Source organism: Uloborus diversus, chromosome 7, assembly GCF_026930045.1.
Source record: "Uloborus diversus isolate 005 chromosome 7, Udiv.v.3.1, whole genome shotgun sequence".
Classification (NCBI taxonomy): Eukaryota; Metazoa; Arthropoda; class Arachnida; order Araneae; family Uloboridae; genus Uloborus; species Uloborus diversus.
The window spans coordinates 93,779,489-93,806,867 of NC_072737.1; the positions used below are offsets into that span (position 1 = coordinate 93,779,489).

Consider the following 27,379-nt stretch of genomic DNA (forward strand, 5'->3'; position numbering starts at 1 on the left):
ATTCTATGTATTTTATACGAAAAATAATTCAAAACAAGGATAACAATAATTTCAGTTTTTATAAGTGAAAAGTAAAATCTCTTGTTAAAAGAATTTTTTAAAAATGCAGTTCTCCTATAACGAATTGCACAAGCAAGAGATCTATCTCGACTTTGAGAAAGCTAAAAACATACTTAAGGATAACTAAGTATACTCAGTAACGGATTTAAGGGGGGCAGGGGCACATGCCCCCCCCCCCAAGGATGAATTTATTTAACTATTTTATTCACTATTTTTTTAATTGACTTCTCCATAGCATTTTAAAAAATGTAAAATGAAAGAAATCACATCGTAGTTTCTTGGGAAAACCATAATATTAATGGAGACGGCATGTAATCTCACTATGTTATCTCAACTGTATCATGGCTTCAAAAAGAAATCAGCAACTGCTTTGAAATTCACACAGAAATTGTCCTGAATTTTTCAATAAAACTTATATGTTTAACAGCCATGATTTATTTAATTGAATAATATTTTGTAGTTAAAATATTATAAAATAATTTATAAAAACTCAAATGAGGTATGGGTACATAAGTTTATTGAATAACCTTGCCTTCGTGTTATAAGCATTATGACATTGTTCCTAATTAAAACCACTCATACTATAGCATTTTGACGACATATTTGGTTTAGTATTTGATTGCTCTGAAACATTAAAGATGTTTTACTTTCACATTCAAAGTATATTAGTGCATAATATTTATCTAATTAGAAGTAGTTCATTAGGCTGAAGGGATCCTAAAAAATATATAATTTTTTTAAAAAAATAAACTAATGAAAACTTTGTTATGATACATCATATGTGGAGGGGGGAGGTGCTATTCAGTTTCCCGTGCCCCCTCCAAAATATTTTTCTGTATCAGCCCTTGAGTATAATGAAGGTTTAATAGGGGTTCTTGCACTACTGAATTCAAGCAATGTCACCGTCACACACTCAGGAAGTTATAAATAAAATCGAAAAACGAACTAGAAAGCTAGAATTTATTCTACGATATTTTGTAAGCCTATAGAGACAGACTGATGTCTGTAAATGTAATAATTAGGTTTTTAGTTTTGTAATTACAGATTAAAATGAGATTTTTCTTGGTCTTCAGACTCGGTGCTTCTAATAATTGATTTGATTCGCTATTTTCATTTTTGAATAATGAGAAAAGTAAATGCATAAATTCTTGTGCTTTCTGGTGACTTAATTTAGTGTCTGTTATTAATATATTTTTATTAATTAGAGTGCTAATTATTTATTCAATAGTTTATTTTTCAGTTTTTTGTTGTCGAGAATCAATAAAATCAAGTGAATATGATTGATGCATATTGGGGGGGGGGGGGGGTAAAAATGGGACTTTAAACTCTGGACCCTCCCCTTACAAAATTCCTGTGTGCGCCACTGCTCGTGTTACATTTTCTACTATCACAGGGTCAGAAATGTACTGAACCAAAGTTTTAATATAAAGTCACATTCTAAGCATTGATAAAGCACTATTAAAACAGAAATGGGGATTTTTTTTCAAAGTGGAAGCATTCAATTTGGCAATTGAGGCATCCACATATTACTCAACATTTGGAATGTCACACTGTATGCAGCAAGTGATTCTTACTTTGATATTTCAAATCTTCAACTAATGTTTTAGCTACTGTGTTGTTTCTCTACACTTAATAGAAAAACTTAGAGTTGTAAAAACAAGGGAACAACGTTCAAAATGTTAAATAATATATGTCATAAATTGCCATGTATTATTTAACACAAACTATTGAATATATATTTTTTAATGCCCTGACTGAAAAAAGTGCCACAAATACCTCCATTTTCTATGCAGGATGCTTTGTATTTTCAAATTCTTTAGGAAATAATAAGTGTTATAGAAAACCAATAGCAGATGTTTTCAGATTTCTTTTCTATTTCAGAAATGCTGTAAAATAATCCAAGTTTAGTTTTCCATGTGTAAACAAATCAATGCATATGTTGTTTTCAGTGCACAACCTTTTTGTCTGTTCCTGCACAAAAATCAGATTTGTTTTCCCTTTCAATTTTTTTTTTATAAAGTTTTAAGACGAAGTAAATAAAGTAAATTTCAGTTTATTTTCACAAAATTTTGGTTAGAAATTTTTTTTTGCTCAATATGTCCCATAAAAGGCTAGTTAATATGTTTGATTCTATCCACTCTTGAACCAAGCAAAGCAGTTCGTAATAAGTTATCTGATGATAAAAACTGATATTGTTTTAATGTTTATTATCTTACGAGTAGAAGCATTAAAAAAGTAAAAGCATTTTCTGCTAATTAGCAGAATTCTGAGATTTTCATTCAGATTAGCAGGCTTCGGCCAAAAAAAAAATCTTTTTTTGTTTGTGAGCTATGGTATGCCTGAAATCTTGTGTTCTTGATCTTTTCTTCACCCTGTATTTTGAAATTAATCTGCTTATATGTATCCTTTCAGGTTTTCCCCATTGGTTCATAGGCCATACTTTCTGTTGTCTGGAAGGGAGGGTCAAGGACAGGGGGTCCTAGCTCCAGCTGTCCTTTACCTCTTAGAAAATGTCTCCATTCATCGACTAGACATTCCAACCCTGTATGCAGTCACTTGTAGGTCAGCTGAGGAGTCCTGTGCTCAGGTGAGATGTAAAACCATTATTCTTACCTCTGGAAAATTTCATTGCAGAGTCGGCAATCATGTGAAACATGAACTGAAATTCTACTTGAATAATCACAAAAACTTCTCAACTTTGGTAAAAATGTATTCAACTAAAATCATAACACACTATTGCAACTCAGAAAAACTTAAAAACATGCTATCCTGGCATTTCCATACAAATTGCACTTACATTCACCTCTGGGCCTTATAACCAGAAAATAATTTTGGGGAGGGTTTAAAAACTTTAATGGTTTTAGGAACAATATTTTTTGGAAATTTTTAAATATGAACGAACATTTAAATGTAAAAACAAACTTTTCGGGGGGGGGGGGGGGAGTGAACCTTAAGACCCCCCCCCCCTTGTATACGGACCTGATGCACCTACCCGCGAGTACCATGAAAAGAAAAGATTGAAGGGAAGAATGATCATCTCATCAAAGTTTTAGGCCTTGAACTGCTTCTGCGGTTGTTCAGTTGCATGCAAATCAAAAAGTTTTTCTATTTTTTGATTTAGAAGTGAACAAAACAGTTTTAGCATATTAATGTAGATGCCAGACCAAATTCAGTTCAGAAAAATATTTACATGGAGGATAGGATTCACATAACCAGGAATGCTTCCTTATTTCAACACTTACTGTGCCACTTTTATAGTGCTGCTTAAAATTACTTTTTGGGGGGGGGGGGGGATTTGAAAAGTTTAACGTTCTCAAAAATCTTTTGCTTTACATTGATTGCTCACTTATGCAATTCTCCTTTTCAGATATTCCATGAGGCTCAGCGAGATCTGCCGAGCGTGATCTTCTTGCCTCATATTGGGTACTGGTGGGAGACTTTGTCAGAGACTGTGAAGGCCACTTTCCTGTCCCTGCTTCAGGATCTCGATCCATCGACTCCCCTCTTGCTCTTTGCCACCAGCGATGTATCATTTGGGGAACTTCCGCCGAGGGTGAGTCTTTCTCTTTCTTAATACAAAGCTTAAAAATTGTGCTTCAAAAATCAAAACTCAAAAAAGCTTTGATATGCAATAATCCCTAAATAATATATGGATTTAAAAGTACTGTACTTACTAGAATATTTGTTTTGCTTAGAAGTTTCTTGAACTTGTGATCATGCACTTGTTTCCACTTGCTTTATGCCACATGTTCAGTCAACAAGTAGTAAAATTTTTATGTTTTTATTTTTTAATTAGAAATGTTAGCTATATGAGAGAACCCAATCCTTGAAAAAAGAAAAAAAAACCTGTTATAAAGTAAAGTTGTCATGCAGTATGAATAAATTGTTAATCATGAGAACCCTAACCAGTTCTCCAGAAGTTATAAGCAATATTGAAAGTACAAAAAATACAATACTTCAATCATTTTATTTAAAAAAACTAATTTTTTTTTGTTGTAGCCAAGTATTTTAGACTTTTATGAATTCTTTATGCTTTCATTCTTTGACCTTAATTTGTATGTTTATGGCAATCCAAAAGTTATTAGCTTTTTTAACATTAAGAAATTAATGACTTTATTTGTTATTTTTATTTTTTTTTAATTTAATTTTTTTAATTTTTTGAAGATAGGCTAAAATAACAAAATTTCTGAAGGCTAAAATAACAAAATTTCTGAATGTTTTCAGTTTGAAGTGAAAATTAAAGCTAGATTAATTTAAATTTCTGCCTAATTCTGAAGCGGAAGTTATTTAAAATCAGACCTTACAATTTTTATATGACTATTTTGCAACCTCAGCTCAGAGACAAAACGTATCCTCTTTAACTTATAAGGTACATTCAAATAAAACCAGGTCAGTGCGCCTAACTTCACATTAGATGTTAGACGATGCCACGTAACTGCATGTATGGAGACACCATATATTGGTAGAGATACTGATGCATGCACAACGTTTCATGTTGCACAGTGACAGTGTGGTTTAACACAGAAGAAAAGGTGGTCACACAAGTTATCGTCCACTACGATACAGGTCCTTTTCTGACCACAAAGACCCACTCCCTGGGCCCACTGCTTATTGCGTTCCTGAAATGGGGAACCACCATCAATGCCCAGCTTTATCAAGCCACTTTACAGAGCCTTAGATGAACCATTAAGTCGAAACAGCCAGGCATGTTGTCCAAAGGCGTCCGCATACGGCCAATGCGGTGAAGACAACATTGCAGTAATTTCAATGGGAAAAGCTAAAGCTGGAGCATCCACTGTGCACACTTTCACCGTGCAGACCTTCCACTGTGTGACTTTCATGTTTTTGGGCCTCTAGAACAATCAATTCGCAGATGATACTCTGGGTATCGCGGATATCACAATGGACGACGAAGTGTGTGACTGGGTTCATACACAGTAGGGTGGAACGAAAAAAAAAGTTTTTGATTTTCAATTTGCCGTAGTGCGGAAAAGTTGCCTTTTCATGCAAACAAGATGTAAAAAAAATATGAAAAATATTGAAGCACGTCTTGAGGTGCCACAAAGAGCATAAAGTTTTGCAAAATTGCAATTTTTGCTATATTTTATTTATTTATTTTTTTTTAAATTTCAAATTTATCTTTATGCTTCAAATGCTGTCAAAAAGCAATTTTTATGCTCAACAGGTCGCAAAATAACTTTTTTTTGTTGTTCGGATTATGTCTTGAGGTGCCGCAAGAGCGAAGTAAGTTTCGCAAAAACGCACTTTTTGCGGAATGCACTGGCATATGGGAGCTTGAGTCATTGCAGCAGCGGATGTGTAAATAGGGTGGACTGGTCAGCAGTGATTTGTGTGAGTGGGGCCAAGCTCAGATCAGGTGTCAAGTTCTTTGTCCAGTTGAGTTAGTGAGTAACATAAAATTTCGTTAGTTGGTAAGATACTTCATTGTCGTGAGTTGCAATGGCTCAGTCTAAACAAGCGCAGACGAGACAAATGTCAGAATGTCCTATTTTTGGAATCTTTAGCGATTTCAATGAAATTTTCCCACCTACTTACGAAGATGTAATGAAATGCTACTGTTTTATTAGACACGGCCTAAAAAGTGCGGCTGGAAAAGATCTTTCTGTAAGTGAAATATATATGACTTTTTAGTTTCCAGAATAGATTACATTTGGTCAAGAGCTTCTTTGAGACAACAGAAGTATAAGCTTAATGGATCCTTAGATGGTAAAACAAAAGAATCGAACGAATTTAAAGAAAAAATAGGTCAACAGCTAGAAACTTGTTTTAATCTTCCTGTGGTTACTTCCTTAACTATTGAAAATAACGTTTTTTTTTTGAGAACATACAGGACTTAAGTACCGATCACAACTATGTATTGGATATGTGTGTCACTATATCAAAAGGGACTTGCTTACTAGATTTATCTTCAAGGAACCTGGGAAAACTTCCCCACTCCAGATGACTTACATTTGCAAACCGTATATTTCGATTGTACGTGGCAACTAAAAATCCGACTGAAAATCTCAAGACTCTGACTCAGTACATTGTTAAAGTGTAGTAAAGTATAGTTTCCTTTGGGCATGGCATTTCGCTAAAATTGTTTGAAACGAATAATAACACTGAAATATATTAATAGTAATCATTATTCATTCATACATTTTCAAGAAAGGATCCATTTCTTGTACAGATCAAGTGGGCAAAGCTTATGCTCCTGTGTGGTTTAAGATCAAGTTAAAACCTTCTCGTACTTACTTCTCTAAACATTTATTTGAACGTATCTTACATTTACGATATCTCTCTCATGATTTTAAGAACATTATAGACCGGGTTATATAAAGAAATGGGTATTTTGATGCAACAGAAAATCTCCATTTGGCTATGTTATGCAAAGAGCGCAGAAATGTAGGAGAACTTGGATTACGACGTGTGTTGAATGCAAGAACACAAAGTAGAAGCGGGGTTAAGAAGTTTAAAGTTCAACAAATAATTTTTGCTGCCAAAGATTACATCGATTTGATCTCGTGGGGTGAAAATGAAATAACCGAACCCCCCTTGGTAAAACATTTGTCTAGTGAATCTTTCAAAGTGAAACTTGTAACCAATAAGCAGCTCTTAAAAAGTATGTTTCAGTCGCAGGAGACGAAAAATTGACTCAAGAGTTATTTGGAAAAAAGAGTTATTTGGTACAAAAAAAAATTTATTTGAATTTTTGGCATCTTGAATTCAAATTATGTTTTTCGCAATCACGAGCGTGTGTGTTTGTGTAGGCGCATGTGTGTGGGTGCGTGGGTGCCTAAGTGTATGTATGCATGTGTGTGAGTGAGTGTTGTGTACGTGCGTGTGCGTGTAGGTGTTCGTGTGTGTGTGTAGGCGTTTGTGTGTGTGTGTGTGTTTAGGCGTTTGTGTGTGTGTGCAGGCCTTCGTGTGTGTGTGTGTGCAGGCCTTCGTGTGTGTGTGTGTGTGTGCAGGCCTTCGTGTGTGTGTATGTAGGCATGTGTTTGTGTCTGTGTGCAGGCATGTGTGTGTAGGACATGGAGGCCACCGTCCAGCAAAAGTGGATTCCGGGGGACAGTGCTCAGGTCCCAAGCTGAAAAAGGAACCGGAACATCAAGGACGGTCAAGTGAGAACAATAAGCAATCGTGATTGCTCAAAAAAAAAAAAAACACTTTAATGTGTTAAAGAAGTAGACACAAACATCATACAGGTTTAACCATTTATTTACAATCATTAAGAATACTTTAAATGGTAGAAATGGAATTGTTAATGTCTTTTATAGTATACTAGTGATACCCGCACGGCTTCGCCCGTTGTAGAAAAATTAAAAGATCATTTGGTTTGCTTGTATATTTACAAATAATGTAAGAAAAATTTCTCGCCAATTGGCTTACCCATGTTACGGTTCCACGTTATGACAACTTGGTAATTTACTCGCCCATCTTATAATTTTGCTCGGGTAAATGTGATTAAAATTGGAATAGAAAAAGAACAAAATCGAATTTTTGAAAAATCGCTTCGAGGTGCACACCAACATGCTACGAACTAACTTTGTGCCAAATTTCATGAAAATCAGCCGAAAAGTCTAGGCGCTATGCGCGTCACATAGATCCAGACAGAGATCTAGATCTCCAGACAGACTTTCAGCTTTATTATTAGTAAAGACTGATTTTTTTTAACTGTATTTTGTAATTAGTATTTTGTTTAATAATATAATGCTTAAAAAATGTATTTACTGCCATATTTTGTGCCGTTATATACAGTAGGAAAGCATAAAAAGGAATTTCATTGTTAAATGGAAATTTCGGTTATTATCAAACTTTAAGGTCGTTGCGGCACCTAAAGATGTTGTAGTAAAGCAACGAAATTTTTTTCTGCTTTTTTTTGAACTTAAATAACAACTTTTCCCCCCTACGGCACACCAAAAAAATTGAAAAAAAAAATTAAGGTCATTTTCGTTCCACCCTAATACACAGTCCTGGATCCGATAGCAACCTACTAGCTTCTTCAAAGATGGAATTGACTGCCTAGTGTTGCTCTGGGATAAATGTGCCAACAGTTTTGGCAACTTTTTGAGTTAATAAAATCGTAACCGTTACTTTAGTCTAGTGACCACGTTTCATTTGAATTCCCCTTTATACTATTAATGACATAGACAACACAAGAATTACTTTATGAAAAGTGATTGTGGTGTAATCCACATTAGAATCCTTTCTTTTTATACTTTTTCTAAATTTGCGCTTTGGTTTTGTCTTTTTTCCTTAGGAGCGATTTATTACCACCGCATCGGTCTGAGACAATATAAAAGTGATGACATCAGAACATCACATCACACCCGAGGGTCCCCTGTTCCTATCACAGTAGTGACTTGCCCAGATTAGGGATGACGTCAGAACAGATGGTTATGACGTATGTGGGGGCCATGTTTTTTTTTCTCTTGTATCATAGGCTGCCGAATATGGTGTTATCTTGTCTAAGAGCTCTGATTTGTGCATTTCAGTTGACGGTATTGTTATCAAGAATAATGAACTTTTTGTATGCCACATATTCTGCTCCACTTTTGAGAGGATTCGATAATTTTTCCTCGTGCTAAAAAGATATGAGCTGAGCTTGCAAATATTTCTTTAGCGGAGGTTCTTTTCCCGCTACCGGCATGCAAAGTCTGGCCGAGCATCCCGAATTCGACGGGGGATCCTCAATGCCACTGTTATGCCTACGAAAAAGTGAAATTGCTTGATGGCTGCGTGTTCTGTTTTTGTTATTCGATGGCATATTTTTAGAAAGTGGAATTGTGTATTTATACTGTACCAGCGATGTTTCGCCACTGTGAATGCCCACCGGGCCATGCATTGCAAATGAGCCAAAATTGTGACATTTGTGAACTTGGCGGGAATAAACTTTTTTTTCCTCATCTAAACTCTTGTGCAGTTTCTTATGCGAGTTTTTCCTTGCCTGAGCCACACGAAATCAAGAATGGGTGAGATTGTTCTTTTGGTTTCAATTTCATGAATTATTTAATTCGTGCCAACTTATTTTAGTTATTTTTAAAGTAAATAGTTTGTCAATTGTTTTTCTTTAGGTCTGATTTTCCCAGCCACTTCACTTTTGCACCTAGAGTTTTTTTTCAATCATTAAATAAGAGATCTTGTGATTGTCGTGGTCACAAGACTCTCACTTGGGTTTTCTCACAACGATGAACCCACTATACATACGGTTGCCCATCCACTAATTTCTCTCCCACTTCTGGGGAGTCTACACAACAGTGATGATGTATTTTTAATGTTAAAAGATTCACAGAATGCCTCATGTTTTCAGATCCAAGAGATATTTGGAGCCTCGGCAGACCAGGTGTTTTGTATGCGTAACCCAACACATGATGAGAGACGGAGCTTCTTCTCCAACTTAGTTCATGAGATCTACAAACTGCCTCAGAAAGCTCCTGTGGAGAGTGAGTGATCTTTTGTTACAAAGTCATTATTCCTGTAGCTTCCAATTTGTGGGGTGCACCGCCCTAGGGGGCATAGAATTATTGTAAATGGGGGAGCATACAACTGTTACCAAAATTTTTGAAAAGCAAGACAGGGGAAAAGAAATAAGTTGGTGTAGGAAAATAAGAATTGGGAAAGTATCATCACTATGGCATTTAGGTTTGAAAACCTGCTGAGTGATATAAGAATTAGTGATGTTCCGGATATCCGTATCCGTATCCGCAGATATCCGAGGGAAAATAAAGATCTGTATCCGTATCCGTTACTTTTTTGACGGATCTTAAACGGATCATTTCTATTCTAAAAAATTTTTAATATTTGAATAAAAGACTCTGAAATACCGTTTAAGAGCTGAAAAAAAAAAATGCATATCCTGATGTTTTTGGAGAGGTGAAAGTTTTTGTTTGTTTTGTTATTTCCACCAGGGCTTGTTTGAAAAGTTTCCTACAACTAATTCTTCTCACCTTTGTTGTTGTTAAGCCAGATTGGCTTGATACACTACTAATTTAACATTGGTGTGAAAAAGTTAGAGATTAAAACGGCAAGGATAGTGGACCCAGGGTGGCGACAGATCAGGGAGATCAGGGAAAAGTCAGGGAACTTTATTAATCAGGGAAATATCAGGGAATTTTGAAAAAATAACAAAAAAATCAGGGAAAATTGATTTTTTGAAGAAAAAAATTTTTTTTTTTCGCTTTACAAAATTAAGTTCTCTAATTCACTACACATTTTCCACCAATTATTTGTTCAAAAAAAAGTAAAATTAATGAGGTACGATTATACACTGCCGCATATTTGTTCATCTTTTTTCCTCAACGTCAAAGTATTGAATTTTACTTATTAACCACAGGATGAACTTCCTAAGATTGCTTCTGTGTCTGTTAGGTTGTTTATTTTACCTATCTTGAAATTTCCTTTTACACTTTCAATGCTACGTAAAATAAACAACCATACAGGCAAAGAGGAAGCCTTCATTAATGCCTTAGTTCCGTTGCCTTTATTCCATTGTCTCGAAGTAAATAGTGTACTTACTGTAATCACGATTTCAAGAAGAAATCTTTGGTTTTTGAATTAATACTATAAAAGCTTAAAAGTTATTACTTCTTCGCGTTTTTAATTTAATTGCTAAAATTGAGCTTTCAATAAAAAAAACTTTGTTTTTTGCCGTTATACTATTTGTTGTCACCACCGATTATAAAGGTTTTCTTTTCTTCAGACTTAAGTGATTCTTTAATTTTATAACCAAGTTGTATTCTTCTTTTATACATTTTGAAATCAAGTAATTGCTTTTTTTTTCTTTTCTTTTTTTCTTTCTTGCTTTTGAAACTTGTTTGTTACAAAAACAATCTAAGATTTTTTTTTGTTACATACTGAAATCATTTGAAATAGAGTTAACTTGTGTACTTAAGTAAACATCTTTTTTTTTAATTGATACAGGGTTCGTACAGGTCATGGAAATCCTGGAAAGTCATGGGCAAAAAATAACAGAATTTCAGACCTGGAAAAGTCATGGAAAATTGAAATTTTCATTGAAAGTCATGGAAATTTATTCCAAGTCATGAAAAAATGTCCTGGACAAAGAGAATAAGGAACAGTAGCTAAAGGAGCATTAGAAATCTTGAGTGATTCAACAGTATAGCACATAAAAGCTATTAAAAGTGGAAAATTGAACGATCCAAAAATCAAATCTGAATTTTGAAATCTCATTGCATCCACTTCTGTCGCAGCCGCTTGCCATTTTTTGCGATGTGATTTTACTGCCTGGACATCACTTATTTTGAATTTTCTGTTATTTTCAATTTTTCTTATGTTTCATATTCTGTAGTAGCGAAATTTCACGTTCTTAGTTTTGCCACGCCCACTCAAAAAAAAAAAGAAACAATTCAATTGCATGTGAGTTCGATTCCATCACTCGTAAGGACTTTATTATTAAATTTATCAGTTTATCTTAATTTGCTGAATGTTTTAGGAAATAAAGATCTTAAGTCAGGCAATAGAATACAGAAAAAGAGGAATTCTAATGCTCTAAAACAGTAGTGCCCAACATACGGCACGCAAAACTAATCCATGCGACCCACTGCTACGTTCAATGTCGGGAATTAAACGTGTTCTGGAATTTCTGAACCTATTAATTTATATGCATTTGAAAATATGCAAATTTGTAAACAAAACAAATATACTTTTGAATCAGAAGATTGATTCATTACTGAATGGTTTTTTCAAAAAAGATCTGGTTTAGAAACATAAAGAACTAAACTATGTAACTTTACTTTAAAGAACCAAAATACTGTCAAGTTACGTGGATGATTAAAGGCACTGTTGGGACACTAAAAGGTAACTTTTGAAGCAAATTTATTGAAACTTAGTGATAACTCATTTAACCTTTGTCCCATTCAATATCATTCTGCCTGTTTTTAAAAAAAATATCAGACATTTAAGCATCATCATATTTGCTTCACTGCATTTTTGCTTTACTTAAATTTATATGATGAAGACAAATAAGAATTGTGTTTAGTTTTTTAAGTGTGCACTTACATTTTTTCAATTACGAGTAAGTGCTTCAATGAGGCTGTGGCATTCATATAGACGTTTTGCTAATGCTCTTTTCCAAATACTACCAAGTTGAGATTAAACAGTGCTATTCTCTTCGTGTAACGTGGTCATGAAATATTTCATTGAAGTCATGAAAAAGTCTTGGAAAAGTCATGGAATTTTTTCATCCAAATAGAGTATGAACCCTGTTGATAAAATGCTGTATTCATTCATTAAAACCTATGTTCTTGATTAGAGAAAAGCTCCCTATGAATGAATGTCAAATGGTTTCATCTGCTTTGCATAAATATGTCAATTACTTATATAACAATAACTACATTACTTCTATTCTTTCACTATTACCGGTTATTCTTGCAACGATTATTATACTGTTTGAAAACTTAGTTCAAAATAATTTCAAATACCTTTTTAGTTCTATCAAAAATACACATATGTTTTTAAGAGTAATTTTAATAGTTTCTTAAAATTCCTATGCTAAGTGATTTCTGGAAGTAAAATATTTTTTTTAATTTTCTATAATTTTTCCAAGTAGAAAAATTTAATATACTGTTTTGTAGCCCCCCCCCCCCCCAAAAAAAAATGACTTGATATGTTTTTTTTTTAAACCATTTTATTAAAAAAGTAGCATCTTTTTAAAATATATCTTTAGTTCAACAACTTTACACAACTTAAAAAGTTTAAAGTACTGCATTTTATACAAACATACAATGGATTTCAAGTAGATCAAAGAAAGAAAACCATTATCATTGGTAACGTAAATCAGGGAAATTTGGTGAACTTAATCAGGGAAAAGTCAGGGAACTTCTTTTCACAGTTCCTGTTGCCACCCTGTGGACCGGTGTCTGTACATAGGTGCTTAAATTTGTAGTCAGTGCAGTAATGACAAATCAGTTTAGAGAAAGTTCTAAATTGGCTTTTTGATATTGGGTGAGATCGTTTTTTTTTTTTTTATGTATCTCCAGCCCTACTTAAATATTATCGTGTGAGAGTATCTCGAGTACTCTTGCTACAACTCGTTTGCTTTTTTTGCATAATATGCCTACTCTTTTCGTCATTATTATATTATATTATTCCTGTCTTATATACTTAATTTCCAAAATGAAAGCCGATTTTTTGGCCCTTCTTCTCATCCTCTTCTCTAAACATTGGTGGAAGAAACAGATACGCATATGAAGATTCAGTAAGCCATTTCTTCCTCTTTTTTGAAAAATATTGTTATTGGGGATGTTTACAGTGGGCCATTACCAGGCATTTCAACTTGGATGTATGCAACCTTTTAACCAAGAGTCTTTTCACTATAAATATTTTTGTATATTTACTTTTCTGTTAATATTTTTATTTTAAACAAGGATATATATGTAACAGCATTCTCACTCATTGATTCCTAATAACTCAGCCCGAATGTAGCACTTCGAGCCTACTAACTTTTTCAAGCCTTTTCCCCCTTATATATATATATATATATATATATAAAGGGTGTCCCAAAAATTAACGCCAAGATTTGAATTTGCCACCATTTTTTCCATAAATTGTTGGCAGCCATGAAAAAAGAACAATTTGACAGTTGAGAGTTTAGGGTTAGTAAAAATGGGGTGTTATTGTACCATACAGCTAGAGAGAGTGAAACATTTCAATTACTGCATGAGACATTTCCTGGTCGCGTACTCTCTCATTTCGGTGATCAGAATTGGCACCCCTAGAAGGTGTGATTTAACATTTTTAAATTTCTTCTTATGGGGTTATTTGAATTCAAAAGTCTATGTCAACAAGCCCACAACCACCCGTGCATTACCGTGTTGCGATAACGAGCGCCAATAACAGTAACTGCTTGACCAGCCTCAACTTTGATTATTTTTGAAACAATTGTTCAATAATGAAAGTGCGTTATTGTATCGTATAACGCTCCATTTTTGATTACCCTAAACTCTCAGCTGTCAAATTGTTCTTTTTTTCAGGGTTGCCAACCATTTATTGCAAAAATGGCGGCAAATTCAAATCTTGCGTTAGTTTTGGGACACCCTTTATTATATGTGTGTGTGTGTGTATCTTTATCTATGTGTATGTGTATATACATATGTGAGTCTATACATAGGTATGTGCGTATGTACGATATGTATATGTATTTCAAGAGTTTTCCCTCCAGTTTCTTTCCCTCCCCCTCAACCACCATGGTACCCTTCACCGGTTAAGCTGGAAATGGCAGGTACAAAGGTGTCATTGGTTAAAATAAATAAATAAAATAATAGGTATTATTTGAATTTAAATTGACTACATGTTAGTTTTTGTTTTCTGTATCAGTGGCTATGTGATATAACTAGATGTATAACATTGCGTGTTGAAAGTTGAAAAAAAAAAGTAATTTGTAAACAAACTTGAAATTTTTAAAATGTGCCAAAATTAAAATTTGTATGTGTATTTTTTATAATTGTTTTATTTTTAAAATTAAGGTTTGTAGATATGCTTGAACTCTATTGTAGGTCATCTTAACAGCTACAAATATGTTTTATGAAACTATTATATCTTTCCCATTTCTCTTGCATGATCTATTCAAAATAAGTTTTTTATATCTACAAGCATTTTTAAACTTGATTAATCATTAGTCTTTTCATTCAGTCTTGAATAGCAATTCTTTTTCTGTACTTCCAGAACCTGCTGAAGAAGAAATTCTACCTGTCGCTCCTCCTCTTCCTGTTTCACGCAAGTTGACTGCCGAAGAGTTAGAGCGTCTTCGACAAAGAGAAGAAGCCACTCTGAGGGAACTGCGTGTGTTCCTAAGGGACATTCTCACCAAACTAGCTAGGGATCGCAGGTTCTCAGTGTTCTCGAGGCCTGTGGATCCTGAAGAAGTAAGTTTTTTTTCTTGTATTTTCTCAATAGCTGTTGTAATAGGGTTGTGGATTTGGAGTCTTTGAAACTCCAGGAATCGCAGTCAGTCATTTTCCTACCGGCATTTAATTCCAGATATGCCAATTTTCTGGCTAATCAAATAATTCAAATTCAAGATCATTTTTAATGTGAAATTCTTGCAAAAAATTATAAACAAAATTTTTATGTCATTTTTCCAGAACAAAATCAAGAAATAACAAATATTGTCTACGCAAAAATAGACCAATCTCATATAAAGTTGCTTAGAAAATTTTTATTACTTGAATCAATTTTTAATTTTATTTGCTTCTTTAGGAATGAACCTAAATATAAGTGTAAGATCAACTGCAACTTTTGAGTGGTTTAATCAAGAAATCATATACTTGTTTTATTTCATACTTTTTAGAGGAAAACAAGCTTGTACAAATAGTCTTTAGATTAAAAAAATATTTTTTATATTATATTTTCTTTTCTTTAACCCGTTTGGGACGAATGACGGTTCTTTGCGTCAGCTCTAGGTGGTTCTTCAGAGACGAAAAACGCATCCGTGTCTTACGGTAAGTAGTACGTAGTCGGCCTAACGACACTATATTGCGTTTTGGATTTCGAGCAAAATGTTTGCTATTAGATGGCGTTACTTATCCATCTTATCCATGTTTCGTTCAGATGACTGCTCTCCTGCATTAGTATTTGTCTGACGTCAGAATGGGGTCTGTCAAGTGTCTGTGATGTATTGGATTTCGTGGAAGAAAATATAAACATGTGCTCGCAAGTGAGAAGGGAAATGTATACTCATTTTGAAGTGGCTCTTTCTAGTTTTGGTTCCATTTATAATGGGATTGGAGGGGAGATATTCTAGCAAGGGGTTTTACTTTTATGTTCATTTGGTAGCCATAGAGAACACGTTATCTTTCCGAGGAAGAAATATCTCAATTTATGACTGATCCATCTATGGATCTTTTGGGTCACATTGAAACAACTATAAAATTTTTTTGTTGGAATTCTTCATACAGTAGTTACTTTCGAAAATCATACGCAGAAAAAGAAGGCAAAGAACTTAGACGGAGATGTGTAATTTGCTCAAAGCAGAATAAAAGACGTAACACTACGTATGAGTGTAAAATGCTCAATGCGCATTTTTCTGTGCTTTAAAATTTGTCTTGCGGCTTTAACATATTAATTGTTACTATATTCTTCAAGTATTTCATAATATTAAGCGCAAATATTTTTCTTGTTTTTTTGAAAATGTGTTGTTTAATTTTGGCACTTTTAGTTTTTGTAAAAAACAATATATTTTACACTTTTATTGTTAAATGTCAATTATTTTCATCCAATTTTTCGTTATGATTGAAATTTTGATGTATTTTATCATATATTAAAAAATGGTTTCATTTCTGCTTAAAGTATACATTTTATCCATTATTATTATGTATGCGTACTTTCCGAAATTGCGTATTAGGATTAGCGGGAGAAATTGTTATCTTCTGCGAACTGCCGTCCCGAACGGGTTAACCAATGGTTTGGTATCTATCCCTTTACGGTATTTGTTTGTATACCTATTTACTTTTTATTCCAAAATCGTGCCTTATTTAACATGTTTTCCATTTATTTCAAAATCAGGTTCCAGACTATCAAGAAGTAATCAAGAACCCAATGGACTTGGAGACTATGATGACAAAGATTGACCGTCATCGCTATGAAACAGTTGCACAATTTTTGAGTGACATAGACTTGGTTTGTCAGAATGCTCTCGAGTACAACCCGGATAGAGATCCTTCAGGTAAATAAATGCTACTGTTTCACAGGTTATATATATACTAGCTGCGTGCCCGGTGTTGCACGGGCTGCTTAAAAAAAAGAAGGAGATGTCCAATTGATGTTTTTGTATTACTCTGACATCAGTTTCTAAAGCGCAAAGGAATAAATAAATATGCGTAATGCAAGGTTTGCAAAACACCAGTAGAACATATTTTTGGCAAAAATCTCTTTAACGTTAATCATAGTTATCAATAGTACAAGTTATGAGTATTTTCAATTAGCAGAAAAGCTGAAAATGTATGCATTATTAACTATAATCTCTGCTCATGTTAAAATGAATTACATCTGATAGACTGTGTCTGAAATATTTATGTACAATTACAATCAGCTTTTTACATAAAATGACACACACTTTTTGGTTGATTATGTGAAACTAAAGCACCAGAACTAAATAAGTACCAATAAGCATGAATTGAATACCTAGTCATCGGATTCCAATTTAGCTTTAGTTAAAATCCTTAAAAACAATCTTTTTTGTTCAACTCTGTTTCACTTAAAGAAATCCAAACAATCTTAATTTAACATGTTCTTTTAACGATACAAACTGTATTTCAAAAATAGAAACAGGAAGGAAAAAGAGAGTTATTACATCTCGAAAACTCACCCATGTGACGGGAAAAAGTCCAGCAAAATAAACATAATTAATCGCACATCCTTGATGTACCAAAATATATGGCCGGTGAATGATAAACTTACACTACAATCAATAAACATAGCTAAAGAAACAACTTTCATATGTTCAGTAAGTTACCGCCCTATAGCCAGGGCTAAGGCAGAAATACGTGAAATACACCGCCAGCTGAGTCATTTCCAGCCGAGGACTGCAAATGACTGAGCTGGCGGTGTATTTCACGAACTTTCATATGCTTAAAGGAGTTAAGAAGGTTGAATGTGAAAAATGAAAAAAGGACAGACGATAAAATAAAGGCTATGTCCGAATAAAGCAACCACTTTTAAACTAAAATTTGAAATGAAATTCTAGATGGAAACGTTGTTTTAAGATTTGGTCAGCAGCCAAAAAAATCTCTTTTAAAACAATTGTTAGAATTATACTTACTCACGCATATGCAAAATGGCAACCGGAAAGAAATAAAAATTCCTGAATAATGTTATGTTAATTAATGTTTTAATTAATATCTCCGCTAATTAAAGTCGCATAATTACGAGATTGGTCCTATTGTTTTCTTTGGAAAATTTCGCATTGATCGGTATCTCGTTTGACTCTCGATTCACAGCGGTTCTCGAGAATATCCATCTTCAGACAGACGGACGCGAACAGATTTTAATATTATAGTGGATATATATATGTATAAAACATGTGAGTGTATATATATATATATATATATATATATATATATATATATATATTGCTTAGGAAGATTTTTTTTTTTTTTGTGAGTTCAAACTTTCTTTTATAAAAGTAATAAAAGTTTCAACTGCTTCTTCAATTAAACCTTTCACATTACTTATCTTCAGTAAATTTTTTAACTTGCATGGGTTTAAAATTTACAGTAGTAGCAAAAAAAATGTTAATTTAGCTGTTTATAAATTTATTTGAAGTACTCAGAAAAATGGAAATGACATGAAGCTTACAAAAACAAAATTGAAGAGAAAGAAATTTAACTAGCAATGGATGTTATGGTTTTTTTTAATAAAATTTAAGTCCTTTTTCAATTTTACATTTTTGTCGTTTATTTTTGATAAATCATCTATTTCAAAATAATTATTTTTAATGGATTTTAAGAGTTGGTTATAAAAAAAATGAAACCTTCAGTTTAACACTAGAACCGTGGAAATTTCCATATACCTAAAACCGCGTGCAGGGGTCCATTTGATCCAAAGCTTAAAATGGGTTATTTGATGTTTAGAAATAGGTAAAAAAAAATATTTTTGATGAACAAGAGTAATACTAAGATTATACAATATAATAGTATGGTATAAAATTCTCTCCTATTAACTTTAATCATTTATTCATTTCACTTTGTAGTGTAAATTTCCTCCCAGAAGTCGTTTTTCTACTATTACATTGTCCAAAAAAATTAGATACAGTATCTTCATTCGAGGAAATATTTTCTTCATCTGGGGGCACATATTCATCATCACTGAAAACAACTTCTTCATCATTATCGTTTTCGGATTCATTTTCCGATAATTGTTGCATATATTCAAGGGCCTCGCCATTTGTAACAAAAGATCCAGATTTTATTTCATCTGGATTTGAATTTGACAACTTTTTTCGTTTATATACATATTGTCTTTTCCTCTCAGAAGTAGTTTTTCTGCTAGTACATTGTCCAGAAAAATTAGATATGGTATCTTCATCCGAGGAAATATTTTCCTCATCTGGGGCACATATTCATCATCGCTGAAAACAATTTCTTCATCATTATCGTTTTCGAATTCATTTTCAGATAATTGTCGCATATATTCGAGGGCCTCGCTAACTGTTAATTTACGCCTATTTCTTCCATCCATTTTGACATCAGATCAATTTTATCTCCGTGTAAACAAGGATCCAAAAAATCGAAGAGACTGGTACAATCAAACTATCCAAGGCAATACCAACAACCAGTTGTGAATCATAAAGAACCAGATGTGCGCCAGTTCACCACTTTCCCTTCTAGGCCAAAACAAAAAACATCAGAAAGAAAACATTCCTTGAATACACTAACCAGGCGCATTTTTCCCACAAGGAACGATAATGTTAGGGGAGGGGGGGGGGGGCATCTGCTACACTTGTTACAACTACTGCACCCCCTTCCCCACCTGCACTTCTGCTATCAGTAACAATTTACTGACCTTGAAGTATTGTTCTGCCTTCATCTGGGAAATGGAGAGAGGACAGAAAAAGCTTTTCCTTTTCTAGGAAATGTTGAACAGCAACTTTAGTGCTTGTGATTATAATGGGGTCAAAATGACCCATTCCGTGGTTTTAGGTATAAGTAATAAAAACAAAATAGTGATAAGTATTTAACGTATCATAATTTCACAAATTATTATTGGTATAAAAATAGGAAAAGTCATGAATTTTTTTTCAATTTCGTTCGTAACTTTTTGAGGAAATGGAAACAAAATTGCTTTTGGGTCAAAATGACACCATCCGCGGTTCTAGTGTTAAATATAACAGTCAATCTACTTTAATGACAGGTTAAGAAAATATTTTTGCATTTTACCTGGACATTTCTTTTTGAAAATTATTTATTTCTGCTATGTGAAACTTTTTTAAGCCTAATCTTTTTCGTGATTCATTTAAATTCACTTATTTACTGCAACCCTGCAGCACGCTTATATATTGTAACACAACTTAGCTTCAACTCATTAATCTTGTTTTAACTTTCGATTTCATGTGATGCTGTTATGAGTTGGTGAAAACAAATGTCTCTGGAGTTTATTTCAGCATTTTTTATCAACTGTTTCGAAACACTACTTCTTAAAAAAAAAATTCTTAGTTTCTTCTATGTGCTTCGTAATTATATTTATCATTCGTACAAATTTCATTATCATTTTATTACATTTTTTTCCCATGTTTTCCTTGCAGATAAGCTAATCCGTCACCGAGCTTGTGCTTTGAAGGATGCAGCTCATGCAATTGTGCTGACAGAATTGGATGATGAGTTTGAGAAGATTTGCCAGGGTATCCAGGCTGCTCGTAAAGAAAGAGGTGAGGGAGCCTATGCTTAGGATTTTGTTAAGAGAAGCGTTTAGGCAACATGTCATTCTTCTGAAAGGGTGATGTGTTCCAGTAAAATCTTCTGCACTGTCCTTACTAGTTTTAAATTCTAATATCTTTTTGAATTTTGGTGGTAAATGTTCCAAATTTTTTGTGTTAGTATTATTTTTCAGTGTAGTTTATTTCTTTAACTGCAGTATAAGAAATTTGAGGACCATATAAAACTTTATATTTCTTTTTTTTCCCCCTATTTTTTCCACTTTAAACTTCTAATATCTTAATTGTGCTTCTTATTTTGAAAATTTTGCTGTTGGAAGTATGCATCTAAGACTTAACAGTTGCCAAAATAGATGCAAGTCAAACTGGGACATGCTGTATGAAGATTGTTCTGCTATGATCAAACCCCCTTCCCAGAAGGTTAATTCCGACTGCACTGATGGCTGCAACGTACAGCTACTTCTTTGAATTATATCTTAATTATCTGATCAATATGTGATACCTTGCAAAAAGCACTAAAATTTGCTCATAAATGTTTCCATAATATATCTGTTTTTACGATATTAAATAATACTTAATAAACTTAACAAGGAGGAGTTAAGTAAAGATGCCAATTGTATTACCAAGTGCAAGTACTATATGCATGTATCGTCATAGCAGCAATTCTTCTGATTTATGAAATGCATTATATATTCATCATATTCCAAACAAGTAATTTGTATCAAACTATTCAATGCTCATTCAGTCGCTGATTTTCTAAAACTTGAATTCAGTCAGTGAAGAAGGGACAGTCGTAAATTGTAGCAACACTTCGAAGAAGAATTTTTTTAAAGAAGTACTGTACACTTTTTTATTTTTTCCCCTCAATAGGAGGGGGTTTACCTCTAAAACCCTCCCCTTGGGCACAGCCTTGTGTGAGACAGTTCTAGCAAGTTCATTCAAATCATATTCATGTTGAACTTGAAATTAAAGCTACTATACTTAAATAACAGTCAAATGAATAATGTCAAGACTATGTCTTCTCATTGTTGTGGAATATGTACTGAAGGATATCCCTGTTTATATGCAATTTTAATCATGAATAAAAAGCTGCATAATATTTTTGCATGCTTTTAATTATCAGGGTTCGTACAAGTCATTGAAATCCTGGAAAGTCATGGGGAAAAATAAGCGAATTTCAGACCTGGAAAAGTCATGGAAAATTGAAATTTTCATTGAAAGTCATGGAAATTTATTTAAAGTTATGGAAAAATGTCCTGGACAAAGAGAAAGTAACGGTAACTGAAAGAGCATTAGAAATCTTGAATGATTTAACACTATAGCGCATAAAAGCTATTAAAAGTGGAAGAAATGAACAATCCCAAAATCATATTTGAATTTTGAAATCTCATTGCATCCACTTCTGTCGCAGCTGCTTGCCTTTTTTTTGCGATGTGATTTTTCTGTTTGGACATCACTGATTTTGAATAAAGTGTTATTTTCAACACTTCTTATGTTTCATATTCTGTAGTAGCGAACTTGCTCGTTCTTGGTTTTGCCACGCCCACTCAAAAAAGGCAATTCAATTGCATCCAAGTTCAATCCCATCACTCGTAAGACTTTATTATTAAATTTATCAGAGTTTATCTTAATTTATTGAAGATTTTAGAAAATAAAGATCTTTAGTCAGGCGATAGAATACAGAAAAAGAGGAATTCTAATACTCTAAAAGAGTAGTGCCCAACATACGGCCCGCAAAACTAATCCATGCGACCCACTGCTACGCTCAACGTCAGGAATCTAACATGTTCTAGAATTTCTGAACCTATTAATTTATATGCACTTGAAAATGTGCAAATAAGTAAACAAAACAAGTATACTTTTAAATCAGAAGATTGAAAAAAACCATTCAGTAATGAATCAAAAAAGATCTGGTTTAGAAACTTAAAGAACTAAACTATGCGGCTTTACTTTAAAGAACCAAAATACTGTCAAGTTACATGGATGATTAAATGCTCTGTTGACACTAAAAGGCAACTTTTGAAGCAAATTTATTGAAACTTAGTGATGACTCACTCATTCAACCTTTATCCCATTCAATATCATTTTGCCTATTTATATGAAAAAAAAGTTACATATTTAAGTATCATCATATTCGTTTCACTGCATTTTCACGTTACTTAAAGTTATATAATGAAGACAAATAAGAATGGTTTAGTTTTTTAAGTGTACACTTGTATTTTTTCCATTACGAGTAAGTGCTTCAATGAGGCTGTGGCATTCATGTAGACGTTTTGTTAATGCTCATTTCCAAAAACTAGTAAGTTTGAGATTAAACAGTGCTATTCTCTTCATGTAACAAGGTCATGAAATTTTTCATTGAAGTCATGAACAAGTCTTGGAAAAGTCATGGAATTTTTTCATCCAAATAGAGTATGAACCCTGAATTATGTTTTTAGAACTAAAGCACCTGGAAGGAATGAGGTATAAGTGCCAAAATTAAAAATTTTGCTACAACTAGTACAAATGGTAGACGAACTCGATAGAGCAAAAAATGGTACTAGTAGTTCTTCTAAGTACTGCAATACAGCATGAATTAGGAAAAACTTTTCAATGGAAGCCTTCCTAGGTTTTGAACTTTGCTAGGGCATTATTTATGTTTTGCTTTATCATATTGTAAGATTTTTCATGCATTTTAAGCTTTTATGGCATTGTTATTAAGGCTTTCATTTTGGCTCTTTCTGAAAAATTACTGACACAATTTCTGTTAAGATATTTTAATCTATTTTGAAATCCATGTCAAACTAATCTTGTTTTTTTTAAGATTCAGTTAGGTATACTACTAACATGAATACAAGCATGTTTGTAGATCAACGTAAACTTCATGACGCAATATGAAGTGCAATTTTGTTGCTCATGGCTTAATTTCCAAAGTATTTTTTTCTATAGTGCGCTTGTGGGCCGTTACACGCTCTTGTTTCGCTTTTATTTTACATTAGCTGCAGGACTGCTCTGACATAATAATTTAGCTAACATATACAGTGAAATCCCTTTACAAGAAACTTCAGGGGACCTCAAATTTTGTTCGTTGTAACGGAATTCAAGGAATTTATTGAAAATTAAATTGGGACTGAACATTTATTTTGCTGAAATTTAAATTTTGTTGTTTTGGTATTCGTTGTAACAGAATTTCACTGTACTTGTTTTCTTAGAGAATCCTACAACAAGCATTGAAGTGAGAGGTAGAAACCTTAGAATGTGGTCAATATTTCCAGAGTTAAAATATGTTTTTTTTTTCAAATCTAGTCAGTTTTCATTCTGTAATTTTATAAGGATCATATTTTCAAATTGATATACTGTTGTGATCTTTTCATGGTATCTTTTCTTCTAGGGGAAGTTTCGTCAATTGCTCTGCCGGAGCGTGCTGTGCCAGTAGAACGTACGTGTGCTGTCCCAGAGGAGAAACGAAATGAAGGGAAGGAAAATGGACTCCCTTCCCCCACCCGCTTTAGCAAACGCATCAGGAGTATGGGTGGCTTAGATGGACAGTCACCTGCCAAAAGCTTCACGTCACCCAGTGAGTATACAATCTCTCAAAAAAGTTGTACAATGTTTCACTGACATATGAAACAGAAATGAGAACCTCTGTTTTTTTTCTGTTAATTTTTTCTGGGATTCCCTTACTCAAATTTTACTTTTAAGTATATTTTATATATATATATATATATATATATATATATATATATATATATATATATATTTATTATTATTATTATTATTTACCTATTTTTTAATCATAAAACTGGCCACCAGAGTCGTTAGATTAGCTGCCATCAGCAATGTAGTAGGCGGCTTTTCATGTAGTACATTCTTATGCACTCATAATTTTGTGTTTAAAAGAAAATAGATGTGTCATGGGAAAAAAAACCTCATTTTTTTCAAATTGTCAGGGCACCAAGATTAGATTTTTTAATTAAAATTTACGATCAAAGCTTACACTAGCAACCAAAAAATAGGACAAAAATGTTAGGTTCAAAGCCTTTTTTTTAATGTAGCAATTTTTTAAGCATAATTTTTTACTATTTCTGCTCATTTCTTACTGCATAGATAATTTATTTTTTGATTGCTTCATGTATCATGGTAAATATTAGGATTCATTAATGTTCTTTGAGCTTGATAATTAGGATGAATAAAAAATCTGAAATTTTGAAACTCATAGCCTAAAAATTCCAAAAGAAAAATAAGTAATATTTTCTTTAAAGTTTAGAAAAATGTTTCAAAACCTCTCTGCCGTCCTTAATTGGAAAAATGTTTTAATTTCACAAACTAAGTGATTTCGGTTATAAGTTGCTGTGGATGGGCTCATGTAAAAGCTTTACTTCAACTGATGAGCCTTTTGCCATTATCTGCATTGCATATTATTATTATTATTATTACTAAGAAGTCCCCCGTCGTGGTTTGACGGGTGAAAATTTGCTTCTATGTACATTTGAACGCAGCGATTACCTATTTTGGTAGTTTAAGTTAAATTAGGTAGTTTAACCCTAACTCCTGTGGATTAAACATTAACTCCAGTAAATAGTGGTAATTGTTGACCATTTATTTCCTAAAATGAGTCTTACCAGTAAAACCAGGGTTGGCCGGATTGGACCCAATTGGGGTGGACCCAATGGGTTTTTTTGAAAAAACCCATTTAAAAAAACCCATTATTAGCCCGCTTTTGGGTTTTTTAAAATTTTCTGAGAACTTTTTAAAAAAAAATAATTAATTTAAATACTTTTACAATTTAAACTTCTTTTTTATTTCTTCTTCACAATAGGCAATGGACATAAAAAATGAATTTTGAACTTTAATAGTATTTCTTAACTTAAGGGCATTAAAAAATGCTTCAAAGATTTTAAATAAATATATTTTACTTTTTTCCTTCAACTGGTCAATAAGGAACTCAAATTATCTTGACTAAGTCCTGTCACGTCAGATTTTCTCAATATTTGCAGATTGTACAAAGGATACTACTTTAGCTAAAAGGCTCTCGTGTGAATTATTTTCTGCAAACCAACACGTCACAAAACTCATATAAACTAGGTATATTTTTTAGAAATTAACAGGTTTTACAAATGGTCGGACAGAAAACGGAATAGGATGTACAGTATTTTCATTATCTTACGAAAAAGTTTAATATTTCTTACTCTGTACACAGAAATAGAAAAACAGGCAACATAAAATTCAAAGAAATGTCTTGATTAAGCTGGAATTCAATAAAAAGGGATTTAAACTACTTGAGGTTTTACAGTAGTTTTGCTTATCAAAATGAAATACAATAAAGTAAAATACAAAAAAAAAAAAATGTCGAAATTAAAAACAAATAAACAATAGATTTTATCACTCAAGAAGTAACTTTGCCTTAACTGTTGGTAATCATGGAAACAAAAAAAATCTGAAACTTCACCATTCTTGGGTTTCGTCGTCTTTTATACCTTTCTTCAGAAAACGCTGAATTTTCCAGCTTTTTTTATCAAGACAATTTTTGTGCTTTGTCCATATACTTATGCTACAATATGCTACGAGTACCCCACCTTTCCCCTAAAAAAAGACAAAAAAACCCACATTTCTTTTTAAAAACCCAGCTTTAGTTGGGTTTTTTTGGGTTTTATTTAAAAAAACCCAAAAAACCCTGGGTCCATGGACTTTTTAAAAAAAAAAAACGGGTTTTTGCCAACCCTGAGTAAAACAGTTAAGTCACTGGATCGAGTTCAGCCTTGTCACAATAAAGCATTTCCCTGCATGTTAAATATTACCAAAACATATCAAATTATCATACCGTGGCACAAGTTTCATTGTTGAAACACGTGGGTTACTTCCTCATCTGCTATTATTTATATGAAGATTACTGTTCTTCAATACATTTTGTCTAAAACTTTCTTAGATACTTTAAGAAACATATTTTGAATACGTGTTTTTCACGTTGTATATGTAACAAAATCAAGGAGGAAATCTTTAGGAAATTTCAAAATTGACAAATAATTCTATTCCGTTCTTCTCAGAGAGGACCTCAAGATACATGATCTGGCGTCGGAGGAAGTCTCCCTGGTTCGGAAGTTGTAGACGAAAACTGATCCGGCGCAAAATCAAGTGTGCAGGGTGTCCCAAGAAAATGAAACTCCAGTCTGGAGGAGCCAAGTTTGTAAAAACGTCAGATCCAGTGCAGCAGGAGAGCAAGGTACCAGAGCCCTCAGGTGTAGAGGATCGAAAGGATGCCTCTGGAACAGATTCCTCTGCTACTACAGTGGTCTCTCCGGCTCTCCATTCTCCAGAGCCCCATCGTGGCCCAGGGGAACACCCCACTTCCCCCAAAAAGTGTCAATCTTCCTGTGATATATCCAAAGAGTCGAATTGCTCGAGGAACTGGAATGGTGGTTTCTCGACCAGACAGGTAGGTTCAATCCAGTCTAGACCATGGCACAGAAATCAAAACTGAGCTTTCATATTTGTATTATTATTATTCAATATTTTTATTTGTATGATGATTTTTAATTGTATATATCTTTCCCACGTGTCAGTGTGTATGATTTTTGTTAAAAATATTGTTTTCATTTGTATTTTTTTTCTCCTTTATAGATGGATTCTGCCTCAGCAGACGATCAATCATGTGCCGACCTCACCTCAGGTACTTTCCCCCCTTGAAATTCCCTTTGTTAACCCTAGCATCAGTGACCAAGTACCCGGGTGCTTTTTTGCAACTGTTATAAAAAATTTTATCATTTCACCACTGATATAAATATATAAAATGATTACAAATTCATTATGAACTTCCAAAGTGTACAATCAAATGTAATGCAAAAAAATGGAGGAAAAAAACATTCATTTCTTACAACAATTATTTTAACATGAAACGTTTATTAGAATAACAACAAGACATTTCCTTTTTCGATAAGCACAGGATATACACAT

At 33.3% G+C, this 27,379-nt stretch overlaps 1 protein-coding gene across 1 annotated transcript in view; it reads left to right on the forward strand.

Moving 5' to 3' along the window:
- Positions 1-27,379, forward strand: part of LOC129226794 (ATPase family AAA domain-containing protein 2-like) — an 81,784-nt gene that overhangs the window by 45,638 nt on the left and 8,767 nt on the right. Inside the window, 9 exon segments of the mRNA XM_054861423.1 lie at positions 2,473-2,647; positions 3,428-3,613; positions 9,374-9,506; positions 14,746-14,945; positions 16,585-16,744; positions 20,321-20,443; positions 23,820-24,005; positions 26,473-26,861; positions 27,047-27,095. Of these exon segments, the coding sequence (XP_054717398.1) occupies positions 2,473-2,647; positions 3,428-3,613; positions 9,374-9,506; positions 14,746-14,945; positions 16,585-16,744; positions 20,321-20,443; positions 23,820-24,005; positions 26,473-26,861; positions 27,047-27,095 (1,601 nt within the window).